The 27,363-nt window shown below is 41.6% G+C and overlaps 1 protein-coding gene across 2 annotated transcripts; it reads right to left on the reverse strand.

Moving 5' to 3' along the window:
* Positions 1–3,631: 3,631 nt before the first annotated feature.
* Positions 3,632–26,979, reverse strand: CDK7 (cyclin dependent kinase 7). 2 transcript variants are annotated; one of them, XM_054178718.1, is made up of 12 exons: positions 26,911–26,973; positions 26,543–26,602; positions 25,340–25,373; positions 23,689–23,756; positions 21,336–21,404; positions 20,016–20,126; positions 18,895–19,013; positions 17,804–17,903; positions 15,974–16,060; positions 8,514–8,663; positions 6,755–6,902; positions 3,632–3,769 (listed from the first exon to the last, which is right to left on the reverse strand). In XM_054178718.1, exons 1-12 carry the CDS (start codon positions 26,968–26,970, stop codon positions 3,744–3,746), a joined length of 1,032 nt encoding a protein of 343 aa, XP_054034693.1. In that variant the 5' UTR covers positions 26,971–26,973; the 3' UTR covers positions 3,632–3,743. The 2 variants fall into 2 exon arrangements, with proteins under 2 accessions (XP_054034693.1, XP_054034692.1); XM_054178717.1 differs by lacking the exon at positions 25,340–25,373 and having other exon boundaries at positions 3,633–3,769; positions 26,911–26,979.
* Positions 26,980–27,363: the final 384 nt, after the last annotated feature.

A 27,363-nucleotide genomic window follows, 5' to 3' on the forward strand; every position in this document is an offset into this window, starting at 1 on the left:
CCTTACTATGCACCAGCTGCAGGGAAGATTGAACGCTACAACGGTTTGTTGAAGACCACTCTCAAAGCCATGGGAGGTGGATCTTTGAAAAACTGGGAGAAACATTTAGCACAAGCAACCTGGCTGGTGAACAGTAGAGGTTCAGTGAACCGAGCTGGACCTGCACATTCTGATCTGCTACAGAAAGTAGAAGGTGATAGAGTTCCTGTTGTTAGGGAAAAGAATCTGTTAGGTAAAACTGTTTGGGTATTTTCGCCCTCAGGAGAGGCTAAACCTGTCCGAGGGGTGGTTTCAGCAGAAGGTCCGGGTCACACTTATTGGGTAATGCAAGAAAATGGTGAAATTCAGTGTATTCCACAAAGAGATTTAACTTTAGCTGAGAGAGTTTAATTTCAGAATGTTGTACAGCTACAGCGCGTCCAAAAGAAAGAGTCCCTGAGGAATCTACGGTGCACGAACCCTGAGAACCCTGAGAGCCCTGAGTCAACTGAGAGTCCCTGAGTCCCTGTTTCCCTTTTTCTTCGCTTCGTCTGCGGAGAGACAAACTGTTTTCCATTTTCTTGATTTTGGATTTTCTTGGACTTCTGAATCATCTACATCTGAGTATAGCCGGAATGGACGATGAACTTAACTTACGAACTGTAAATATTGTTCTGGATTGGATGGACAGTACGAACAGCCAATGAAATTGTTTAGAAGGGGTGGACTGTGGTCGTTTGAGGCTGTGCCTTTAAGAACAAACACTGCTGGAACACACTGGCTAATGTTTTTGGTACTAGAACCAAAACATTCTGATATTCTAAACGAATTTCATTGGTTGATAAACAAAAATTCAGCTTTAGATTGTGAAGCGGTTGGAAAATTTTTTCCTCAGTTCAGTTCGGTTTGGGAGTTGGGGGAGTTTGGTGTTTCAGCCTGTTCTCCCTGCCTGCTTCTTCTGCGAACTGCTGGACTTGGCCTTCAGATAAGCAAACACTAATCCTGCATGGGCTTTTGAAGCTTGCTAACAACTCTTTTCCTTAGTAACTTGCCTTTTTCTCTCTCTAACCCCTTTTTGGGGAAAAAGGGAGGTAAGGGGGGGAGAGAGGGGGTTCCAAAGAGGGGATCCCTCCCTGAGGGAGGGATTTTTGTTGTGTTATTTGCCTTTGCTGTGTATTTCTGTGTATATATTGTAAATACCTGTATATATTGTGTTATATATAACCTGCTTTCCATATATGCTTGTAAATATATAGCTTTTGCTCTTCGACTGAGTTAGCTGTGGTTTCTTACTCTGTGGAGGAGGGAGAGCTAAGCCCTCTCTCGACCTACCTTCTTATTTCCATTTTATTTATGTAATAAATAGTCTAGCTGTTGATGTTTTGGCCTCGTTTGTGCCAATTTCACAACACGGGAATATTCAAAAGAACTAGTCTCTTTCCCTCTCCGGACCGAGACAACGAAGCATGCACATTGCAGGCCTGAGACAAACCACCTTTGATTGTCATGGTTCTGAACAGAAGCAAAGTAGACTGCAGCAGCTGTATATATAAAATGGGTTTGTGTGATAGAAGATTGATTATCAAAGCTGAAGCATGATATAAAGCTTACAGGGTAACCAAATCAAAAGTCTTCTGCACTTACTGCATACATTAGAAAACGATGCTGAAAGAGGTTCACAGATACCCCTCAGGTGCATTGCACAATTAGGGTGGACCCACTGTTAAGCTGTATCAACAGCAGCTTATTTCTATCCTGTGGTGGTTCAGGCTGGGTGCCCCCCTGCTGTGGCCACATGAGACACCTCCAGTGTCCAAAGGGTCCAGTCCAGTGGGTAGACACAGAAAGCTGCATATTTCATCCCATAACGTCCTGCTCCATTATAAAGCCATCAGCAGGGGTCCTGCACTCTCTTTTCCCTCACCACTACCTGGTAATGGGGCGAGCCATCTCACAGCCTCTTGGGCCTGGCTAGGCCCAAGGCTGGGGGGGGTCGGAGGAATAAAGAGCCCTGGGGGTTTTGGGTGTACCCTCAGGTGGGGATGGGATACTTTTGGGTATGCTTTGGGATCTCTTTTGTCACTGTGGTGATGGTTCTCTGTATCACAGTATCACAGTAACTAAGGTTGGAAGAGACCCCAAGGATCATCAAGTCCAACCTGCTCCAACAGACCTCACAACTAGACCATGGCACCAAGTGCCATGTCCAATCTCCCCTTGAACACCTCCAGGGACGGCGACTCCACCACCTCCCTGGGCAGCACATTCCAATGACGAATGACTCGCTCAGTGAAGAACTTTTTCCTCACCTCGAGTCTAAACCTCCCCTGGCACAGCTTGAGACTGTGTCCCCTTGTTCTGGTGCTGGTTGCCGGGGGAGAAGAGACCAACCCCCTCCTGTCTACAACCACCTTTCAGGTAGTTGTAGAGGGCCATGAGGTCACCCCTGAGCCTTCTCTTCCACAGGCTAAACAATCCCAGCTCCCTCAGCCTCTCCTCACAGGGCTTGTGCTCAAGGCCTCTCACCAGCCTTGTTGCCCTTCTCTGGACACGTTCAAGTGTCTCGATGTCCTTCCTAAACTGAGGGGCCCAGAACTGGACACAGGACTCAAGGTGTGGCCTAACCAATGCAGAGTACAGGGGCACAATGACCTCCCTGCTCCTGCTGGCCACACTATTTCTGATGCAGGCCAGGATGCCATTGGCCCTCTTGGCCACCTGGGCACACTGCTGGCTCATGTTTAGGTGGGTGTCAATCAGCACCCCCAGGTCCCTCTACTACCCCAGGCAGCTCTACTACTTTTTCCACTACTTTTCCTTTTTTTCCACTACTTTTTTCCACTACTTTTCCATTTAAACTTTCTACCACTTTTGCAATCTGTTTGTCTGAGTCTTTTCTTTTGCCCATGGTGGAAGGATTGGCCTTCCAACCTACCACATACCCGTTGCAGAAGCTGTTACCCAGTGGCCACTTTGGAACACAGCCATGATTAGAAGGCAGGCAACAGAGCTGAGCTCAGTATAAAACTTCATATACAATATTTCAGCTGCCACAGGTTGGCAGGAGGGCTCGTATGGTTTTCCCAGCTAGACCTTCCTGTGTCTTATTGCAATAATCTTGAGGTTGTGAAAGAAACAGTAGTCATATGCTCCTAGATTTCTCCTGGATGACCAGAGCCTGCAAAAAAACCCAAACCAAAAACACGCAAACAACCCAACACCACCAACCCTTCACATTCAATCCGTGCATCATACTGTTTTCAGTATAGTGGATGTGTCCTTGAAAAGTCCTAATGCATGACTGCTGAGAGTGGACATGCAAATCATTTGTTACTATTAACTGCAACAACAACAAATGAAACCAAAACAGGCTGCCTCCCACCCAAGACTATTTTTTTCCAGGTGAGAAGGATGGTCTTTGTTGTTTTGCTCCTTAGGGTGTGCATCTGTACACAGGATAGCATATGATCCAGCATAAAGGCTCTCCAAAATCAGATTCTGAATCTGCAGCCAGTAAGCATTTTCAATAGTTACTACCCTCAAAGCACAAGTTTAAGATAAAAGAACACAAATCAAATCAAAGAATCTTGTGCTGCTTGAAAAGTGTTTTTATTAACAAAAGTAAGGTTAACAAAAACTGCTTCAGTAAACAATAAACTCGTATTTTACACGTGAAAATATTACCAAACAACAAACCAGCAACTACTACAGTGTTTTTTTCAATCGTTGGGGCTCAGGCCATTTTCATCCACCATCCACAGCAATCAAAAAATCAATTTTTTTGGTAATCCTGAAAAGTGTAAATCACATTGTTACCAAAGCAAAGGGGTCCAGCCCCCTCCTCATGGTTTCAGCATTTAATCTTGAGATACATCTTCTCTGAGCTGCTTAATCCTGTTTGTTGTTGTGGTAAGAAGTGGTGACTTTTCCCTATTAATCTACAGAAGAGCATTACAAAGTTCACTCGAATCAGTAAATGTACTCCAAATGAGTCCCAAATTCTATACTTAATTGCATCTGGGGCATTGTTGGTATAAAAAGTTAGGCAGCTAAATTTTACTTTTAAACCAAAGAGAGGCAAGCTATTCTAAGGCTTAAGCCTGCCCTATCAGACACACACTTCTGGGTGTTTTTACATGCTGTAATAAGTTGCCTGCAGAAAGTAACAGGCCTTTTAGTCTCTGCCTCATTCTCTAACCACTTCTCTGTTAAGTATCAGCTGTAGAGATGAGGGCAGCTGTACTTTTGATTATATTCCAGATCATGTTCTCTCATTTCTTCATATGCTACTTATTTATAATGTAGGTAGCATAAACTTTAACTGTCTTCTGGAATGGACATGAAGCTTACTGTGAAAGGGATTCAACTGTTTTTCCCTGCCCTACAGGCAGAGATCTCCTCTAAAACACTGACAGTGAATCACACTCATGAATTTTCAATGCTCAAACAATACAAATTCTTTACCTTACACAGCAATAGAATGCTTGGATACTTCCCCCACCCAGTGTAGAATGGTTCTGAAATTAGGTCAACTCCTTACATTAACTCAGGAAAAAGTATCTTTTATACGGTTTTGTGAATCTATGCCTCTGGGTAACCTGTAGCACTGCTTTTGGTTAACAGCTTGCCAGAGTGGAGAAGATGGACAATGGTGTCACTGCATTATCAGTGTCTGCACATACCTCACCAATCAGAAAAAAGTGGTAACAGTAGCTAGCAATGATTCATACTTAATACTTTCCACAGGAAGCCATTCATTGAGGGATAGTATTCCCCTGACGATAAAGAGGTTGCTTTCTCAAAGTACATCTGCTGCACATTTAAGTTTGGTGAACACACCTCACAGACTACAGATTTTGTTGTTCTGGAAAAGCAGCACCTATGGGGATGGCATAAATTCTTTCTAGGGTACACCTAGCAGTAATCACTCAGTCCATTCTGTTAAATTCCAGAGTATGACTTCAAGGAGGCCGAGGGAAAGAGAATGTACTGTACAGCATGTAAGCACAGGCCTACCTAAGAATTTCAGAGCCTGCAACTTATTTTTCTTTGAAATTGCTTTTGCACATTGGCTCCCACAATAAAAAGCCATGGTGTACTTCAAATTTTATTTACACAAAGACTGTGGGATTGTTCTGGTAAACCAATATTCAGACTTTTACTTTATATGATAATCCTTGTAAGGATGTCAAATGAAATCCAGGATAGCAGATTTGCTAGCTCTAACACTGGCTCTCTCCTTTAATGTTTCTTGGCATCAGAGGATCTACCTTTGAGACACCCTGTTTCTCTCAGACCATTGAAGGCATTAACAGAACATTATGGAAAATTCAAACTAGAAAATCCATTATATTTCCATTTCCTGAAGATGGTACTGTGTCTTGTAGGGATACTCAAATGTCTCAAAAAGTAATGCTGAATTCTTAAATGCCTTAGTTATAGTCAATCTCAAAACTAGCATTTTTAACACACAAATCTGATTCCCTCTTGCCAGACAACTTTCAACAGACATTAAAGCAACTAGTGCTCTAGCTTGATATAGCTCTGGAAACTCTGCTTGTCAAATGCATTGTCTCTGCATTATCAAATGCAAGACTTCAAATGGTTAAGTGAGAGAACTCAAAGAAACATTATTTCTTCTTTCCTGCTCTTTAGTTAACAGGCATTTTAGGTCATGAACTCAAAACCACTAATCAGCTCCTCATGTGGTCCTTGTGAAAGGAACCAAAAACTTTAAATTAATTACCTAAGCTAACATAATTTTCCACATACTAACTGACCCACAGTACTGCACTCAAAGAGCATGGGTATAGTCAACCGATTACATTTTTCTTCTAGATTAGAACCTCAAGCTAGTGAACGAAGGCACTTCACTTTTAATTTGACAAAGACTAAGAAACAAGAAGTCCAAGTGCCTAAAAAGCAAGTTAAACTAATAACGTAGTTATCTCTGAATTCAAGAGGAAAGGCACTTTCATGGAAGCAGTCACCATTTCAAAATGTAGCAAGACAGCACCTCATACCAGGCAGTTACAAAAGGCTGATGATAACCTGACAGCTGGCTACAAAGCATATTGTGGCTGTTAAAAAGGTGAACTCCTAAGTTCAAGAACCCGTCACTGCCCCTCTACTAGAAGGTCTCTGTAATTTAGTGTCAGACAGGTCTTGAATCCTCAGAGCTTTTCTTACTATGAAGAACATGCAATTAGCTGGGGATGACTGAAGGTTCCATATAGAAGTAAATGCCAGGGAACAGGCTTGCCTTTCAAAAGGATCACAGAAATGTACATAATGCTCCTTACTCAGAACAGTCTTACCAGTTAACTTGCTTAGTTTGAGAGAGCAAGCAGAAATGTCTCCTCTAAGTCTGATTTACATTCTCCACTATGTCTTCTGAATGAATAACATGGTATGTTTCTCTCACACACTTTTCTTTTGTTTAAATAATGTGAAATTATTTTCACCTCAGTAAGACATATCAGAAAGAAAAAAGAAATCATAATATCTCATACAGAGACTAACGGAATTAGTTATTTCTTCTAGCAAACAGATTCCTAATGTCTTAACTGAGCCTTTTTGGTACCAACTCTGTTACAACACATAAGTCATTCTCACCCTAAAGCATTTATCCTAAAGCATAAGTCATTAGAGGGTTTGAGATGGTGCTGTTGGCCAGGCAAGTAGTCCCGTTCACAACATTTTTGTTCTCTAAGTATCACATTCTCCCTGAGCGTGTATCTCACATTTTATAACAGGTTAAGCATTAAGAGATTACCTTGATCTAGTCCTTCTGGTCTTTTCCTTTTTAAATTTAAAAGTGCATTTTGTTGTTCCTTTACAACTTCTGCAGGACAGTTAGGTCTTGGCAGCTGATTTCCTGGTGTGGGTCCTGGTCGGTTACTGAAATACTTCTGTTTTAATGCCTTAATTATAACAGAAGGAAAATAACCAAACAATAAGCATAACATGTCAGAACACTATTTATAAAGAGCTTATATTGAAATAGGGCACTTGCAATTGGGGCTTTAGAACTACTTCAACATTTTTATACAAGAAGGTGGCCTTCAGGCAAATCAAGACTGTGTTTTCAATGCATATCTACAGCACTTCAATTTGTAAGACAAGAGATAACTGTGTACTGCTATTTTAAACTAATGCTCTTGCCTCCTAACAAGACTCCAGACTAAGGCACAGGTGGTCTTATACAAACAGCAAGTTTCTAGCTCTGAATGCCTTACATTGTGAACAGGCAAATGAGACAAGAGGATAAAGAAGAAAGCAGGAATACAAAGAGTGTACCTAAATAGAGAGATGTTGGTCAGATCTGGAACCTAGACAGCAGCTATTTTACTAGATTTTACAATAGGTCTTTCCCAAAAGTTTCTCACAGTGTAAACTGTGATAAAAATGTAGTCTGAATTAGAGTGGAAGACAGAGAATTGATAGCTTTCATGTAATGGAATTACATACCCTGTTTTAAATTTTAGTAATTCCACAGCTTCCATAAACTGTGGCCAAGTTAAAAAGGCTAAGCTGTCTCTTAGGTAATCATTATTCTTGCTAGTGTAAGTCACATGGTATTCTATGCCAGCTATATATCAAGCCAGTTCAGTAAGTGCAAGTTATTTCCTGCCTTAAACTGTAGCATCATCAATAAAAATGCTAGGCCAGAAAAAATCACATATATTCAATATTCAAGTCACAATCCTACCAAATGATCTGTAACATGACTTCATACTTACAAACTAGTACCATTAAGTCCCAAACATAGCAAAATTAATTATTTGGAAACTTTAAATGTAAGTTCTTAAAAATGGTGACTAAACCTGCAAGTGCTCTGAAAAATTCCACTATTAAAAAGATACATAACACATGCACTAATTCCCTGGACTAAGATATGCTTTGTCTAACAAGGAATAAGAGTAGGGACAGCCATTTCTTGCACACTTCCCTGAGAATGAAGGACAACAGAAACTGTTTTGAAACTGCTAGCTGCTGTATGTTCCTCATAGCAGAAATCAGTATTCTGAACTCCATGAAAATCTTGGGGAATGTTATAAAGTCCTTGATCCCTCCCCATCAAGGACGAGTGAAATTGACATCTGTTTCCCTCAAGCATAATGGAAAAGGGTATTCAAACCAGAATGCTGGCTTAAGTCACAGAAGTTCATATAAAAATGAAAAAAATAGTTAAATTGCAGAAGAGTTTGGATGAAAACCTTTCAAGCTGAAGGAGTAAGATATGCTCTGTTAAGACTATGTTTAGGTGACTGAGTATCAAAATGTATGAGTCATGGCCTTCAGTCATTATAGTTGTCTGCCTTTGCTATGCACTGGGAACGGAGCTGATCAGCAAGTGTTATTAATGGCTTTTATTGTTCCCTCTATAAAATACCAGAAATAAATTTCATATAGCTCTGTCTATTAAATACTAGAAATGTAACTTCAAGCCTGGCTTACTAGCTTTAAACCACTTTTACCAGATATTAACAGTAGGTTCATGAACATCAGGAAATAATACAAGTATACTATACCTGAGTAGCTGTAACTCTAGTACAAGGATTAAATGTGAATAAACCTTGCAGAAGATTGAGCAAATCATCACCAGCTGCACTGAAGATATGTTGAAGAGGTGTTCCAGGGAAAGACTTAAATGTGACATAATCTGGAAGACTTGTCATTCCCTACAAAGATCACAAGTTAAATGTACCTTTTTCAAGTTCAAAAGAGTTCAGCATTTCACAAAAAGGAAACTTCATGCAGTCATCTTTCAGCAGAAGCAAATTATCTTTCAGAAATCATTACCCCACGTGGTCACCAAAATTTTAAAATAAATCTGGAGTGTTTTTTGTTTTTTTTTTAATAGTTGTTATAATTGTTTTACACTTTAATTGCAAGCAATATGCCCTTCCCTTGCTTTAGCGATGGACAGTCTAAACAGAAACAGCTAACAAAGAAATGAAGTACGAAGGAAATTTAGAGCAGGTGCAGGCAAATCAAGCAAGGCCTTTTTCTTCTGTGAACTGATACAGCAAAAGAGACAACCTTCACAAAAGAGCTAGTCTGCAATTTCACCAAGTGAATAATACTCTGTCCTCCAAGTTCATCACGTATTTGGGCTACTTTTGAAATGCACGGTTGAAACTTTATCTAGGCAGTGGGGAAAGGAAGCAAGGAAAAGTGGCAGAATGGTTAAACAGATTAATTCCCTCTTTTTTTATTTTTCCTTCTGTAGCTATGAAACTATCCATTGCATTCAAATTCTATTATAAAAATGATCTTGTAACAGTCAATTATCAAAACATAGTGTTTTTAAAGTGTTTCAAGTATTTTAAACCTCTAGCCCTAACACATTCAGTAATTTCATCCAAGCAAAATAAAATATAAATACTACAATGAAATCATTCTCAATTAGTCATAATCTTGACAGTAAAGGTCTCTATTCTTGAAAAGCACAGGTTTTCACACAAATCTGGAATGTATCATCTCTGTCAGACTAGCAAGTGTCCTATTCTTTGCTTTTCCCACCTGTATCTTAACTCCTCCTCTCCAAAGAAAGCAGAAGTATCACTGTTAAAATCTTGTTCCATGTAGTTTCCTGGAGCAACACATTTGACTGTAGCAAAATGCTGTGCTGTCTCCCTACAAAAAGAATTAGCTCAAGTGTAGGACCCTACACCCGGAAGAGAAGACTCTCATAACTGCCTGTGTTCAAAGTGTGCAGGCATGCACAGAGAAATCAGAGCACCTCAGCCTCCTCGTGGCAAAATTTGCTCAAGAAAAATTTGATGGGCAACTGAAAGCTATAGAAAAGCAAGTTTCTGCAACAAAAAATTAAAATCACATATCCAACCCCACGACATTATCTCTTACTACATGAAAGAAAAGAGAGGAGACTCAGGGGTGACCTTATTACTCTCTACAACTACCTTAAGGGAGGTTGTAGACAGGCAGATATTGGTCTCTTCTCCCAGGCAACCAGCACTAGAACAAGAGGACACAGTCTCAGGCTGCACCAGGGGAGGTTTAGGCTGGATGATAGGAAGTTCTACAGAGAGTGACTGCCCATTGGAATGGGCTGCCCAGGGAGGTGGTGGAGTCACCATCAATGGAGGTGTTCAGGAGGAGACTTGATAGGGTGCTTGGTGCCATGGTTTAGTTGACTAGGTGGGTTGGATTGGTTGATAGGTTGGATGCGATGATCTTGAAGGTCTCTTCCAACCTGGTTTATTCTATTCTAAATGCAGCTTATGAAGAGTAGCCAGCAAGGATTCACTAGAGGGAAATCTTACTTGATTAATCTGATAGCCTTGTGTGAAGGCATGACCAAATGGACAGATGAAGGGAGAGCAGTGGACATTGTCTACCTTGACTTCAGCAAGGCTGTTGATACTGTCTCCTGTAACATCCTCAAAGGTAAATTCAAGAAAAGTAGGTTAGATGACTGGACCGAGAGGTGAATTGGTAACTGGCTCAACAACAGAGCTCAGAGAGTTGTGCTCAGTGGTGCAGTCTGCCTTGGTCAGTGGTGTTCCCCAGGGATCAGTATTGGGTCCAGTTTTGTTCAGTATCTCTTCATCAATGACCTGCAAGTTGAGGGCAATGTGAATGAGAAGGCTGAAGAAGTACCATCTGAGGGGATGCCTAAAGCAAATCAGACCCCACCTTGCATCAGTACTAGTACCATAAAGAGGAGGGTAATTGTTGTTGGTGACTCTCTCCTGAGGGGAACAGAGGGACCTGTATGTCATCCTGACCCATCTCACAGGGAAGTCTGCTGCCTATCTGGGGCCCAGGTAGGGGACATGACCAGGAGACCACCAAAGCTAATTCAGCCCACTGACTATTACCTATTGCTGGTAATCCAAGCTGGCAGTGATGAGCTTGATAAGAACAGCACCAGGACAAACAAAAAGGAATTCAAGGCTCTCAGATGATTGATAGGGCAGGAGCACAAGTGGTGCCCTGCTCAGTTCCCTCAGTGGCAGGGGTGTACACTGAAGGGAACAAGAGAACCCATGTCATCAACAAATGGTTCAAGGGATGGTGCCAGCAGCAGAATTTTGGGTTCTTTGATCAAGGGGCAGCTTTCACTCACCTGACCTGCTGGACCTAGATGGGTTATCTAGAAAGGGCAAAAGGACTCTGGCACAAGAGTTGGCAGGGCTGAGAGAGGGCTTTAAACTAGGTTTGAAGAGGGTGGGTGATGAAACCAGTCTCTCCAGAGAGGAGACACAGGATAGAAAACTAGAATCAGTGGTGAAATCAGCAGCCCAGCTGAAGTGCATGTACACCAGTGCATATGGTATGGGTAACAAACAAGAAGAACTGGAAGCCTTGGTACACCAGGAAAACTACAATGTAGTTGCCATGACAGAAATGTGGTGGGATGATTCACACAACTGGAGCACGGCACTGGATAGTTATAAGCTCTTTTGGCATGACAGGTGAGGGAGAAAAGGTGGGGGGTGGCCATCTATATTAGGGAAACTCTTGATGCTTCAGAACTCGAGGCAGAGAATGAAAGAATTGAGAGCCTGTGGGTTAAAATCAGAGGGAGGGCTAACAAAACTGACATCCTGGTTGGAGTCTGTTATAGACCACCCAACCAGAATGAAGAGGTAGAAGCAGCTGGAGGTTGTCTCAAGATCACCAGGCCTTGCCCTTGTGGGTGACTTTAACCTGCCAAATAGCTGCTGCAACTTAACACAGCAGACAGGAGGCAGTCAGGAAGGTTCTCAGAGTGTATGGAGGACAGCTTCTTGACACAGCTACTGTGCAAGCCTACTAGGGGTGAGGCCCTGCTTGACCTACTGGCCTCAAAAAGGAGAAGGGCTGGTAGGAGAGGTAATGGTAGGAGGCCATCTCGGGTACAGCACTCATGAAACAGTGGAGTTTTCAATATGCGGGGCAATGAGGAGCAACAACAAAACCCTTACTTTGAACTTCCAGAGGGCAAACATCGGTTTATTTAAGCAACTAACTTGGAGAGTACCCTGGAAAGCAGCCCATAAGAACCAAGGGGTCCAGGATGGTTGGACCTACTTCAAAGAGGAACTCGGGAAGGCACAGGAACTGGCTGTGCCCATGTGCCAAAAGATGAGCTACTAGGGAAGGTGACCGGCCTGGATGAGCAAGCATCTTTTGAAGGAATTAAGGAGAAAAAAGAGAATGTATTGCCTTTGGATGGGGGAGAAGGGGGGAAGACAAATCAAGATATGTTTAAGGATGTTGCTAGATCATGTAGGAGAAAAAATTAGAGGCAAAAGCCCAGTTAGAACTCAAGCTGGCCACTGCTGTAAAGGACAATAAAAGACATTTTAATAAACATATTAATGGTTAAAAGAGGGGCAAGAAGAACCTCCACTCTTTATTGGACCTGGAGGGGAATATTGTAACTAAAGATGAGGAAAAGGCTGAGGGTCTAAATACCTTCTTTGCCTCCATTTTCAACAGTAAGAGAGGAGGGCTTCAGAATAACTGGCCTCCTGAACTGGTATATAGGGTCATGGAGCAGTGTAGTCCCCCTGAAATCCATGAGGAATTAGATTGGGACTTGCTGAGCCCCTTGGATACTCTCAAGTCCATGGGACCAACAGGATCTACCCTAGGGTACTGAGAGAGATGGCAGATGAGCTGGCCAAGCCACTCTCCATCATTTATCACCTGTCCTAGCTCACCAGAGAGGTCCCAGATGACTGCAAATGGGCCAGTGTGATGCCTGTCAGCCTGATCTCAGTGCCAGGCAAGATTAAGGAGTAGATCATCTTAAGTGCAATCACAGCACACCTGCAGGATAGCCAAGGGATCAGGCCTAGCCAACATGGATTTAGGAAGGGCAGGTCCTGCCTGACCAACCTAATTTCCTTTTATGATCAGGTGACCTGCCTGGTGGATGTGGGGAAGGCTGTGGATATAGTCTACCTGGACTTCAGCAAGGCCTTTGACACCATCCCTCACAGCAAACTCCTGGCAAAGCTGTCAGCCTGTGGCTTGGACAGGAGCACCCTGTGCCAGGTTAGGAACTGGCTGGAGAAGCAAGCCCAGAGAGTGGTGGTGAATGGTGCCACAGCCAGCTGGCAGCCAGTCACAAGTGGTGTCCTGCAGGGATCAGTGTTGGGCCCCATCCTGATCAATATCCTTATTGATGACCTGGATGTGGAGACAGGATCCACCATTAGTAAGTTGGCAGATGATACCAAGCTGGGGGCAGGTGTCCAGTTATTAGGGGGTAGAAAGGCTGTGACAGGCTGGACAGATGGGCAGAGTCCAACAGCATGAGATTTAACACATCCAAGTGCCAGGTTCTACACATTGGCCACAACAACCCCATGCAGAGCTACAGACTGGGGTCAGAGTGGCTGAGAGCAGCCAGGCAGAGAGGGAGCTGGGGGTACTGGCTGACAGTAGGCTGAACATGAGCCAGCAGCATGCCCAGGTGGACAAGAAGGCAAATGGCATCCTGGCCTGCATCAGGAACAGTGTGGCCAGCAGGAGCAGGGAAGTCATTCTGCCCCTGTACTCAGCACTGGTTAGGCCACACTGAGTCCTGTGTCCAGTTCTGGGCCCCTCACTTTAAGGGCATTGAGATACTTGAACATGTCCAGAGAAGGGCAACAAGGCTGGGGAAAGGTCTTGACCACAAGCTCTAGGAGGAGAGATTGAGGGAGCTGGGGTTGCTTAGCATGGAGTATAGGAGGCTTAGATGAGACCTTATTGCTCTCTACAACTACCTGAAGAGAGGTTGTAGAGAGACTAGGGATGGTCCTACTGGGAAGCAGCTCTATGGAGAAAGACATTGGGAGTCCTGGTGTCCAGCAAGTTATCCACAGGACAGTAATGTGCCCTTGTGGCCAAGAGGGTCAAAGGCATCCTAGGGTACATTAAGAAAAATGTGTCCCAAAGGTCTAGGGAGGTTCTCCTCTGTCTTTACTCACATGGTGAGGCCACACCTGGAATACCGTGCCCAGTTTTGAGCTCTGTGACTCAAGAGAGAAGGACCTAATGGAGAGAGTCCAGCAGAGAGTCAAGAGGATGATTAACAGCATTGAACACCTCTCCTATTAAGAAACGCTGAGAGACCTAGGGCTTGAGAACAGAAGGCTGAGAGGGAATCTTATCAATGTCTATAAATATCTGAGAAGTGGGTGTCAAATGAAGGTGCCAGTCTCTTTTTGGTGATGCCCAGTGATAGGACAAGGGAAAATGGGTACAAGCTACAACACAGGAAGTTCCACTTCAGCATGAGGAGACACTTCTTTATGGTGAGGGTGACAGAGCACTGGAACAGGCTGCCCAGAGAGGTTGTGGAGCCTCCTTCTCTGGAGATTTTCAAAACCCACCTGGATGCATTCCTGTGCGGCCTGCCCTAGGTGATCCTGCTTTGGCAGGGACTCAATCTCTGGAGGTCCCTTCCAAACCCTAACATTCTCTGAATGCTTCATATGCTAACCAAACAGACTGGGAAGGAAATATTTGGTTAGAGCTAGATTTGAACAAGGATATACCAAAATCTTGAAGCCTAACCAGACTTAAGAATCCTGTCAACTAATGAGACTGGGTATGATGCTGAGAAGTGTCACAACTATCTCCACACTCCCTTTCACAAATACACACCTAGCCAAATTAAACAAGTGCTATCACAGATCTGTTACTGTGGATACTCAGGCTGGCTTGCATATATGGAGGGGGAAATACCATTCAAATTTCAGAATCAGAAGCTCAGACATTCACTTAGGCTCTAAAATCTGACTGGAAAACCATGAAGACTTGATTCAGCTACTGAAATAGGCAAAGGAGCAGGAATAACAAAATTCAAGTCATGGTACCAGAGATCAAACAAATCCTGGAAAATTGTTGGTTGGTGGGTGGGGTTTTTTTTGTTTTGTTTAATAAAGCCAAATACAGTTGGTAGGGGTTCTTTTCAGGATGCCTCCCACATGTGAAACATCCTGCTTCTTTATCTAGTTGTTACCCTTATTTTGAGTGGCTTCTTACTTGTTTTGATTGTCATATTAAACAAAAAGGCACTTGGATTTTAGCCTGCACTGTTCCGATGTTTCTTGGCATAACACCTTATTGACTGTATTGCCTCAATTTAACCCATCATCACACCACGACCAGGATACCTCTCTCCACACCTGATATTCCCAGTGAGGTGTACAGTGTCAGCATCAATCTTGGCTTTACAGTGCTGCCATGGCAAGACACCACACAGTTGCATAAATGAGGGCTATTTGTTGATTGCACACTACTGTGCAGCATTCAAGCACCATTCATACACAGGAAAACTGGCACAGAGGGAGAGCAGAGGTGGGATGGGAATACTGGTTAGCAACTCTGGAGAGTGTATCCACAATTCAACTACAAAAGAGAACAGTGATTAGGGAATTCAGGATGCCCCATGTCCTCTAGCTGGTCCAAGTCACTCAGCAGAAGTTATGGCCTGCTTCCTGTCAGCCTGCCTGATAACCATGGTTAGGTAGGTCATTGCATGCCCTGACACTAAGTTTGGCCTGGTATTACCTAATTACTGATTTACTGTCATAACAAAAAAGACCATACTAATTTGTATTTGTTACACTACTGTTACTCTGAAATAAGTTGCTTATCCCTAGAGCTTTTGCTTTGGTGTTTCTTACTGTATCTCAAAACCTTATCCAGGCCAACTGTGACAGTTCCTCCTTCTGAAGACTGATTAAGCATTTCAAAAACATTAAGCAACAACACTAACTTCACAGCAAAAGCCATGGGAAACTGTGGATACACACAGAAAGGAAACAATGAATTTTCTTTACTGTTGCTTCATGTGAACAGCACTGCTATAAGGACCAGAGATTTGAAACAATAAATCTCAGCTTCCTACCCTCTGCTTGGTGAGATCAGGAAGCTGTCTTCTGAAAATCTACTCAAGGAATTCTGGTATGCTCCTTAATTTCAAAAGCTAAAATAGAGTACCAAATAAAAGATCAGTCTGCTGAACAAAAGGACTCACAGGCCATTGCTCTTCTGTTGGAGTGCCCAGTGTTTCAAATATCTTTGTCAGCTGGTCAAGATCAGAGTCTCCAGGTAAAAAAGGAACCTGGAAGAAGGCAACAGCATTTGATTAAATTACATTCCAAACTTCAGTTCCAGAGAGGCGTTTTGATCTATCCATCACAAAACATTTTTGTATACAGCTGCCTACAAAAAGGTATGCTGAATATTTGAAATTTTCCAGTGATGTTCAAATAAATGCTGAAGGTTTATCATGACCCAGGCTTAACATCACTGACTTGACAGCAGAGAGCTAAACTTAAACTACTGCTACAATAGAATAACTAAATACAGGAAAGATTTTACATCTCAATTTCCAATTCAGAGTCAGTTGGTCACAGTAATTTTTCCATCATCTGAAGTTAGGCATTAACACAGTCAAAATTAACTAAAACTGGATTACAGAAGCAGCAGTTAATCTGATGGAATGGCATCACACAGTGTGGGAGATAGTGACCCACTAGGACAGAAGCTCCCTTATCAGTATCACGCCTCATTTAAACTAAGCGGAAGACAAAAAGGCTATCTGACCAGTTCAACTTGCAGTTTATGCATCAGACACACAATAAAGGAAAGACTGGACTTTGTGATCAAAGCAATATTATGAGGAATTAAGAAAGAGCATTTAACTAATAGGACAGAAAGGCCACAATGAATATACCTACTGTGAGCGATACTAAATTTTGGTGTCAAAGCCCCCTGAACAAACTACTTTTGTAATGCTCCATAAACTTTCATTGTCCCTCAACCCAGCACACTCAGGAAGAAAGGGGATAGATATTTAAAACTATCACACATTTTCTGCTTTGTGAGAAACCAAACAACCAACAATTCAACGATTTCTTACTTGCTTTCTGACTTTCCTAGCGTGTATCAAATTTTTGCAGGTTTCATGCATATTTAGGTACATATCGCTACTGCTGCTTAAACATCCACTGCACACTTCTATTTCTGAACTGCCAGCCAAATTGTACCAGCATGTCTGCACAATAAGCCAAGGCAAGATTTCTTTCTAGCAATTTTCAGACAGACCAGGGCAGTCTAGTCCATGACATTTAAAGTATGGTGCAAAAACTATCCAGAAGCCACTTACGGAAGAGAAGTTGTACTGCAGGTTACTTCATGGTTCTAGCTCTGTGTGGGCCCCTACCCTCTGCTCACACCTCACAATCATGTCTTCTCCAAAGAACCACATAACAAATTGTCTACTTCAGTATAACATACTTAACCATTACATCTCAGGAGTGACATAGGGTTAGCCTGACATTAACCTTCAGCTCCAATCCAATATTGTCAACTAATCATTGTGTAGAAAAACATCAGTTCTTCTGTTCATCACAAATAAATCCACAATTAAGGTACTGTTATTTACAGTTATATTTAGCTATTTACAATTGGTGAGGAACAATGTATAAGGGACAAGACATCCATGTATGTTGCATTTCTAGGAGGACAGGTAACAAAAATTGATAGGTGGCTGTGTGAAATGATAAAACCACTCAGGGACTGGAAGAGTTATCTACTCAACCTTCCCCAAGAGAAGACTGATAATTTGCTGCAATTTCTCAACTCAGCCATTTTACAAGACTTCCACTAAGTATGAAGCTTATAGAATCTATTCCAAAACTTCATTTTCTCTACAGTTAGCAAGCTCTTTTCCTCCCTCCTCTTCTTCCTTTACTAAATAGCATGCCTTTGCCTGCTGCTGTTAGCAGGAGAGGGGAACCCCACATACAAAGTTGCAATGCACTGCACAAAAAATATAAACTGCTTACATTTGAAGACTTACCCTGAGGAGCAATTCAGCTAAAATACAACCAACAGCCCACATATCAACACCAACACCATACATTCTAGCACCAAACAATAGTTCTGGGGCTCGATACCACCTGAAAGAAAACACATTTTGGGAAAATCACCTGGCTTTGCTCATGTCAAACACTGTATATTGTAGCAATACGAGATCTACAAAAAAAATGCTTCTGCCTATATATTTTTTCAGACACTGAAGAGCTGCACTCAACCCTGTAAAGTGTTCTGTTTAAGAAAGACTGAACAAAACCAAGCATTCCTCACCACCAAATCACATACAACCGCAAATTAAACAGTTCCAGCTGAGCTGATTGACAAACAGAACTGCAGGTGTGCAAAGGAAAAAAGTATTTAACACAGGTTTGCATATTATAAACCAACATCTTTCTAAACTTCGAAAAGATATCAACTTCTTTCCAGGTTCCAAAAAATCTCCATACCAACAGATGTTAACTACAGAGACCAGTTTTATGCAAAATGAACCCTGACAACAGTTTAAAATAGCTGCTTCCATGACTTAGGAACAATCAAGTTCAATGCAATGAACTGATACGTGCTGCATTTGAGACTAATGCAGCATTTCAGCTTTTTGAATAAAACTGTTACAAGAAATCACCTTTGCCTCAACAAACAATAGGAAGTAGATGGTGGATTTTGCAGTCCTGTTTTTTAAAGCATACCTTAAACATGCCATACATAGCATTAATAAATTTTAATTGTCTCAAAGTTTTGTCTCCTAACAGGTAAATATGGCTAACTACAAAAAAGTTTCACAATTAAGAGAAAGTAGTAACTGTCTTGCTGGGAAAGCCCAGCTTACAGGCAGATACATATTTCTATGTGTTTCTAAACAGTATCACAACCCAGAACAAACCCCATGGATAAATATCCTGGCAGTTGTTCTGCAGACTTTGCTAATAATGCTTCCTGGTGTTTTCCTCATGAGGCTTTTGCCACTTGAGCATGCCACTTAATCAAGGTACCAAACTTCAAATGTCTTGATTTGACATGACATACTTCAAGAGGCACCTCAGTCACTGCAAAGGAAGCAAACTAGAAATGTCTTACCTTGTTACTACTTGGTGTGTATAAACTCTATTTGGGCTTCCAAAAGACTTCGCCAAGCCAAAGTCAGCCAATTTTAAAACCCCATTTTCATCTAACAACAAATTATTTGGTTTAAGATCCTGTCAGAACAGAAAGCAAAGAAAGAATTTTGTCACTGTTGAAAAAAACAGACATGGCATGGCAGGCATGCCATAATAGTATTCTATAGTGCATGCTTTGGATCCTACTCCAAGTCTACATTCTGTGGGGAAAAAAAGAAATTAATAAAACATGAAATCAAGTATTTCATCACAAATGACAATCACAGCAAAACACACCAATTTGAAGAGTTTTCAAAAAGCACTGCCTCTTTATAGGCATTGGTTTTGCTGCAGGAACAGCAGTTCTGCCTTTACTGCATGGTAGCTAAATGAATAAGGCTTCGAAAGTGTTTCAAAGAAGAAAGAAAACTTTGGAAGCACTATAACAGAAGTTTAATAGGGGGAAAGAACATACAAGCAATGCAATGGAAATAATTTATGACCTCTCATAGACTTTGTAATAGCTAGTCTCAAAGCAACAGCCACCTTGGACAAGAAGAAACCACCTTCTTCCTCTGACAGTTTTTATTGCAGAGTATGGCATTATCTGGCATGTAACATCCCTCTGACTAGCTTAGGTCAGATGTCCCAACTGTTTCCTCTCCCCACTTCCTACCAACCACTAGCCTTCTAGGGTGAGGGCAGAGTGGGAAAAACCAGAATGGCTTGAGATAGCCCAAACACTATTTAACAACAGTGCTTGGTGTGTTGCCAAAACATTTTAGCCACAAATCCAGAACACGGCACCGTACAGGCTGTTGCAGGAAAGGTTACATCAACCGCAGCAAGGCCCTGTTCAGTGCTAACCAAAGCCACATATGACTTGAAACACTTTCATGTAAGTATCTGAATAGTACCTACATTAGTAATTCTCTTCTTGTACTGCTGTTTTCTGCTGTCTCTCCCAAATAGCTAGCACAAAATGTTTATAGACTAAGAATGCCTGAACTTCAAAACTACCTTTATTAGACTTTCAACTTAAATTCTAGCAAATATCACCTTTGTTTCAGCATAAAAGCTGTCAATTTAGTACACACTTACCCTGTGCAGAATCCAGTGCTGGTGTAAGTATTCTAATCCTTGAAGGGTCATCAACATATATGCCTTGATGTGAGACTGCGTCAACACAATACTAGGATCCTTTATTATAACCTGCAAAATGTTAAATTGGTAGTAAAGCTTATCATGAAAGATTAATCTACGTCTACTCTTTCATCTCAGGAGTTATTTCATCCCTTCACAAGGAGTCCCATTTGTCAGTCACATTTTCTGTATCACACTTGCCCTTTTTCCAGAAAAATAATTCTGTTCTGGAGATCAGAAATTAAACTGGTGGGTCCAGATGGACTACATGAACTTAGCAGAACCAGCAAATTCTGAAAAAAACAGGAGGCACGGCCATTTCATCTGCTTGGGTTTCCTACCTACTTTGACTTTTAACATTGAAATGTTACGTAAACATCCTGTTTGAAAGTATTTCCTTGCTACTTCCCAGATCCTGCTTGTTAGTATTACTGTCCAGTTCAGCAATAGCCTTTCCTAAGCTTTGAGTAGTTTAGAAAATAGCTGTCCAAGACTACACAAAATCTCATGTATGCAGCATACACTCTATCGCAACAGACTGTAGTCCCAAATGGTGACCTGAGTGGTACCACAATACAGTAAAATGCTCTGTGTACCAGTGCATTAAATAGTACAAGAGTATTTATCTTTGTACACTGTATATTCTCCAGCTCTTGAGATCGTATGTGTAATAAGATAGCTTAAAAACTACATAAATTTACCAGTGCAGAATAGGTGTAGTATGTGCACATACAGATCTGACATGAACTGCTGCCTACAACAGTCTCTTGCATCAAAATCTTACACAAAGACTTCTCCAAAGACAAACTGGCTTGGGGTCCTAGAGAACAAAGTACTCTGAAGATGCTGATTTGCAAGTACCTAGCATTGGTACACTTAAACAAGTGGTTCAGTTCCATGTGATTTTAGTACCAGCTTATCACGTGGCATGCTTTAGTATCATATTTACTTGAACATGCTTGCTGGTATTATGCTCAAAAACTGCACTGAGATGCTTATCCATGACTGAGGTTCTGTGCTCTGACCAGAGTGCCAAAAAACTAACATAATAAGTATAACCTATAACCTTAAAGATCATGCTGACAAGATTTTAGAACTAAAGGCATTATCAGCTGCCAGAAAAATTGTCAAATTATCCAAACTTTTTAGACATGATCTTAATCAACTTAAACAACAGAAGTCGCTTTCTTAATGTAATAACAAAATGTGTGCCTGTTACAGTACTATTTTATTTCAGTGTCTTTAAATGTTATTTGAATAATGTCTTTAAAGTCTTACCTCCAGATCAGTTTCCATAAAATCAAACACCAAACTAATATTAGACTTATGTCCAAATGCATCTAGAAGCTGCAAAACAAAATATGTTATTGAGGAAACATACTCCTATTTCAAATTTTCTACAAGTCTGTACCATTGTAGTCTGCATGTGGATTTTCAGCTTGCTGAACTGTATTCTTTTGACTAGCAATACAAAATGTCTCAGTTTTGTTTCTTGGCTTAGTCCCCAAAAATTCCCCATCAAGTATGGTAATAACATTTTACACAATTGCCCCTCTGTCTTGGGAGTATGGGGAAAACAAATAAAAAAACAAACCAAAACAAACACCAACCCCAAACACTGCCCCCTCCCCCCTCCCCCCCCCCCAAACAAATTAACTTTACCATGACAGCTACAAGAGATAACCTAATACACACCTTGTACTCTCCCCAAACTTTGTTCTAACAAAACTCCTGCCCCCTGGACCAAGTTTTCCAATGGATTCAGTTCTATGCATCTGCTTCCTGCAAGTGTGCAGTATTTAGAACTTCTAAGCGTTAGCCTTAACTTCATTTTCGAGTTGTTAAATGTGTATTCATCTTTGTAGAAAGCTTTGTAGGATAAATTAACATCTGGAGAATATCCAAACAGTGCTTAGGATGAAGTTGTGTAATGACAGAATCATTTTTAAATTCCAGATAACACAAGCAAGACACTGAGTAAGAATAACAGATGATCCAGCCTGATATTCAACTCTAAGGTAGATCAGGAAAAGGTATACTTCCCATGGCATGGCTCATTCCTTGCAGCATCTGATCATGTTAATTACCCAACTGCAAGATAGTTTGCATAGTTCTTAACAACAGTGATTATGCTTACGCTCTTCCTCTGCAGAAACCATGCTAACAGGCGATACTGAGAAGGTCAGCCTACAGGCTTGGTCACTTTTTGTAACTCATGCCTCTTACATGCACATCTGTTCTGGTTTCAGTCCCAGCAGCAGCCCAGCACCACTCAGCTGCTCACAAAACTGCCCCCTGCCAACCCTGTCCACCATCCCCTACAGGACAGAAAGCAGAGACTGGGAGCGAGACACAAAACCCTGTGGGCTGTCATAAGGAAAGTTTAAAAGAGAATTATATAGAATGAATGAACAATTTAAATAACTGCAAAGAAGTAATGTATAAAGCCAGTAATATGAAAGCAACATGCTCACCCAGTGCCACCCCTATGACATTTATAGTATGGAATACCCCACTGGCTGGCTCAGCTGGCTGTCCTGGGTGTTGTGCCTCCCAGCTCCTTGCTAAGAAAATTTTAACTTTATCCTAGCTGAACTCAGGACAACATCCACAACAGTTTTATCAGGACTGCTTAGAGAGGCACAATCTTGTCTACTGCCTTTAGTATCTGCCAATGAACCTACTGATAATAAATTTGTCTATTTCCTTTTTGAACTGCTGATACTATCTGATTCAACAATGCCTGTGACAACACACTAAAGAAACTCACTGCAGGCTGTATCAAGTAGTACAACATCCACCTTCCCCAACCTCTGAAGTGGTTTTTAGACGTCTCTTATTTCTAGTGGGGTTTTGCAAATACCAGTTTTGCATGCACTTTATCACCTCAGTTTTGTACCCAGCCTTTTTTTCCAGAATGAGGAATCCCAGACTTTTTCACAAATGTAGCTAAAGTGACCACTTTGAAATTAAGTTCACAACCCAGAAGAGAACTGCAGTCCCACTCTGAAAAAGTAGAGAAATCAAGTGTCTGGGACAAAAAAAAAAAAGAAAAAAGAAACCCCAAACACATTTGGTCTAATATTTGTCAGACCTTCAAATTATGACCATTAGCTAGTGTTAAAATATCGTTAGTTCCAGGTAAGGTATCCGTAAGCTGGAAGTCAACCTAAACGCAACTGGAAAGATGCAGATTGTACTCCTCCCAGCAAAGGGTTTAAATATTGGCAGTGAAATCTAACAAGCCACGACTCTCACTTTACCGTTGCTTACAAAAGCCTGCTTTTGGCTGTTGCCAGTTACATGCGAAGCAACCAATGAGGCAAGTTACTACTGCCAGTCATTTGCAAATCTATTAGACACATAAAACCAGGTAATCTAAATTCCCAAAATTCTCCCCACCATTATAGGCACATAGCCCCAGGCTAAAATCAGAACAAACCACAACTTTGCCTTTGTGGTTGAAGCAGGTATTGTGCCCTAACAACAGTTTTACTATTGATTTTAGCTAGAAAAAAGCAGCTCAAAATTAGGTAGCATCTCCACAATCTGACTAAGTCTAAATTTCAGTTTGAACCTGCACCAAAAGTATCTGAGGACTGCTTCTAGAAGTAGCACTCAATTTACTTACACCAATAATATTTGGATGGTTTAGTTCCTGTAACAATTTTATCTCCCTGAGGGCTGTTCTGTTGATTCCTACATTGGAGGAGAGAAGAAAAAAAAAAAACACAAAAAAACCCAAACATTAACAAAGTTTAAAACTTTTGATTAAGCTCAAAAGAAACCTCTTGTTGTTACTCACTGAACAATACTACAAACTACATTTTCACCAATTTGTTAAATACCAAGTACACTGCCATAGCTAAAGAGATTGCTGCAGAAATAAAGTAGGTATATGTCAGAGTAATAAGAAGTGTGATTTTATTTTAAAGAAGAGTTACTTCTTGTAAGTGTGCCTTAAGAAGTTACATCTTCAATGTGTCTTACCTGCAGGCACACTGACAAACCTTTCTTTACTTTTAAATATAGAATTATTTAATAAGCCAAAACATCTGTGCTTCCTATACTCATGTTGTGACATAAAAGGTAGAGTAGCCAAAACCTGCTCACTCTTGCTTGAATCCTTTAATAGCCAGGTTTTATAAAGGAAAAAAACGGGGGAGGACAGCAGCAAGGTGACTGCACCATAGCAGTCACACTGACTGAACTGCATCAAACCATGGTTCCTGAACAGTAACAAATGCTCTTTCAAAAATGCTGGTTATGCATGGCTTGTACGAAAGCTGGCTGGCAAGGAAATGCTCCTCAGTATATTGTGCAAGAGACTTCAGCTGCTTATGAACTGAAAAACAGCATTCTCACAAAACATGGAATATGATTCAACACATAAGACTCTAGCAGAGTTTTGGGCAAAGCTAAATGGCTTACTTTGCAATCCTGTTTTGTCTTCTGGAATAAAGTTGACAATTACTGCTTTTAGGTAGGCAAACCCATATACTTAAAAAAAGGATGCCAGGTTATCAGGTAACACAGGGAAAAGTTTGGTTTTTTTAAATACATCTTTGTATTAAAAACAAAGATGCTTTTAACAACATCTTTGAACTTCCCCTAAATATATTATGGGGCAAAAGTAATTACTGTTCTTAAGGACATTAGTTCACTGAAGGCCAGGTGGATCACAAGTCTCCAATAGCTCAGCTGTGAGACTGTGATGAGCATTCAGTTCCTCTTTAAAAGATTCTTCCAACAGAATTTGAGAGCAAAGATTTTTCACTGGAAAGCTGGTAAACCACAAGTAAGATCCCTGAAGGATGGAAGCCTAAATGATCAAAGACAACATTCTATAGAGAAGCCACTACAGATCTACTTCTCAACAGAGAAAAAAACCTACACACAGACAAGGGTTTTAAAATCTTGGATTTGATATTGTCAACATAAATCACAAAGATGTAACAAAGAAAACAAATACTCTCACCTGTCTTTGATAGTTAAGACACAGAGAGACCACAATAAAAAAAAGACATTCTAAATTCTGTAAAGATTATAATTCTACACAATATTCATGTTTATATTCCACCTGAGAAGCTCAGTGATCATACGCTCACCTCCAGACATATACTATGCCATTTCTGCCCCAAAGTCTGGGAAGCAATCCTGCCCTAAATGTTACACTGAGAGTTAAGCTCATTTTTCTCAGCCAAGTTATAGTGCAGGAAATTAATATACCAATTTACAAAACCAAAGTAAGCAAAGCAGCACAAATTTGTTTCAAAACTTACCATCTTTAGCTTCCGATCTATGTCCCAGTTTAATCTGAAAAGAAATGTTTCATATCATATAAGGTTAAGTCACATCAGCTCTCGCACAAAAGGAATACATTCTTTAGTATTATGCCAAGACAGAATGAGTTTCAGTACCATGAAGAACTTCAACAGCTAGAGCTGTTTTTCAGTTAAGGGTTTCTTTCCTCCCTTAAAAATAATTGTCTTTACAGCATGATGTGAAAACAAACATAACACAAACTGTCAGCATAGCCACTTTATAGCCACAAAGCTTTATTATGCCACTAATGAGCTTCTCCTCAGGCAGAAATGAGGACAAACTAACAGTCATCTTAGATTGATTCTACTAATAGGGGTATATTCTGTACACTTGGGCTGGCTTTAAGTCCTTCTATCTCAATCATTCACTGCCTTAAAATTTTGAAGTCCAGAATCCCACCGTTGATTTTTCCAGATGACAAAGGTTAAGACAATACTCTGCCAAAACCAGCAATGCTTTTCACAACTACTACTAATAGCAACCATAAAAGAAAAGTATTATAATGCTAAAAGGGATTAGTCTATCAAACAAAATTATTCTTGACACAGTTTACCTTGCCTAGTAAAGTAAGGTCTTTAATCAAAGCACTGCAAGGTGTAATTCCTCACAAAGCACACATAATCATCTATTTTCAGTACAAAAACTTCCTGCAATCTCTTCAGATACTAGGAAGTGAAATACTTTATGACAGCATTGACACTTTAAACATTTTTTATTCAACTAAGTAAAGTTGCAGATTTAAGACAAATTTTGTCATTCTTTTTCTAAACCTACCAATTCCAAAATGGTTAATTCTATTCTAATTCCTTAGATCAAGAGTAACATTACTGGACTGAAAGAAATGCAGAAGAGAAGAAACCTTTAAAACACAGAAATCACTATCAAGGACTAAAAATGTCTGATGTTTTAAAATACCCCCTCCCACCCTTTTTTTTTTTTAACTAAATCTTACAATAAGCAAGACTTCAAATTATAGATCAGGAAACTCTTTAGAAACTCAGAAATACAGTGAGACTAAAGCTAGATGACTTAAATAAAACATTCTAGAAACAAAACCGTGTTTTTTCCAATTACCCATTAAATCACTCACAAAGAAATGAGGCAGGTCAAGAGTAGCCAGATACTTAATCACACAACAAGAAAAGTATTTCGAGACTCACCTTTTTAATAGCTACGATTTGGTCGTTGGTTTTATCCCGTGCTTTATAGACAGTGGCAAACTACGGAGAAAGAGACTCACATTACCAGAAGGCCAGACAAGCCACAAGGCTTGTGCCCCTCAGCCTTCTCAGGGGCTCTGACACTGCCGCGGTACAGCTGGGCCCCTGGGCCCCCGGGCCCAGCGCCTCAGCCTCAGGCACCGCCGGCTCAGGCACCGCCGGCTCAGGCACCGCCGGCTCAGGCACCGCCGGCTCAGGCACCGCCGGCTCAGGCACCGCCGGCTCAGGCACCGCCGGCTCAGGCACCGCCGGCTCAGGCACCGCCGGCTCAGGCACCTCCCTTCCTCACGCGCCCCACAGCCGCTCACCTGCCCCTCGCCCAGAAAGTCGAGCTTCTCGTAGCGCTTCGCGCGCACCCGTGCATCCATTGCTGCTGCCAACGGAGGACGAGCAGAGCAGCACGACCGCCAGCGGAGCTTTAACACCGCCGGCACTGGACGCCGCGCCGCTTCCGGCCGGAGAGCAAACCCCGCCCCAGGCAACCGCCGCCGTCACTTCGCTCCCTGCGCATGCGTCCGGCGGCGCCTCGCGAGAGCCGCTTGAGGCCCCGCTCCCACGCCCAGTGACGCGCGTGGGCGCGAAGTGTGGGGGAGGGGACGCAACGAAGGGGAGGTCCAGCGATCGAGCAGCCGCGGCGGACTCATTGGAAGGTAGTAGTTGTCGCCCGCGGCCCCCGACCGAACGGGCTCGCTTCCCGCTGGCCTGTCGAAGGCTGCAGTTGAGGCCTAACTGCCACCGTTCTATTAAAAATTTGCCGCCTA

Source organism: Dryobates pubescens, chromosome Z (genome assembly GCF_014839835.1).
Source record: "Dryobates pubescens isolate bDryPub1 chromosome Z, bDryPub1.pri, whole genome shotgun sequence".
Lineage (NCBI taxonomy): Eukaryota > Metazoa > Chordata > Aves > Piciformes > Picidae > Dryobates > Dryobates pubescens.

Bases quoted from the DNA above. Each gene is read 5' to 3' on its own strand.
- CDK7 (XM_054178718.1), bottom strand. From the start codon at position 26,970: ATGGATGCACGGGTGCGCGCGAAGCGCTACGAGAAGCTCGACTTTCTG. The intron at 26,603-26,910 runs GTGAGCGGCTGT...CTTTCTCCGTAG, and splicing joins ACTTTCTGGGCGAGGGGCAG to TTTGCCACTGTCTATAAAGC. The intron at 8,664-15,973 runs GTGAGTCCTTTT...TGATCTTTGTAG, and splicing joins CAACAGAAGAGCAATGGCCT to GGAATGACAAGTCTTCCAGA.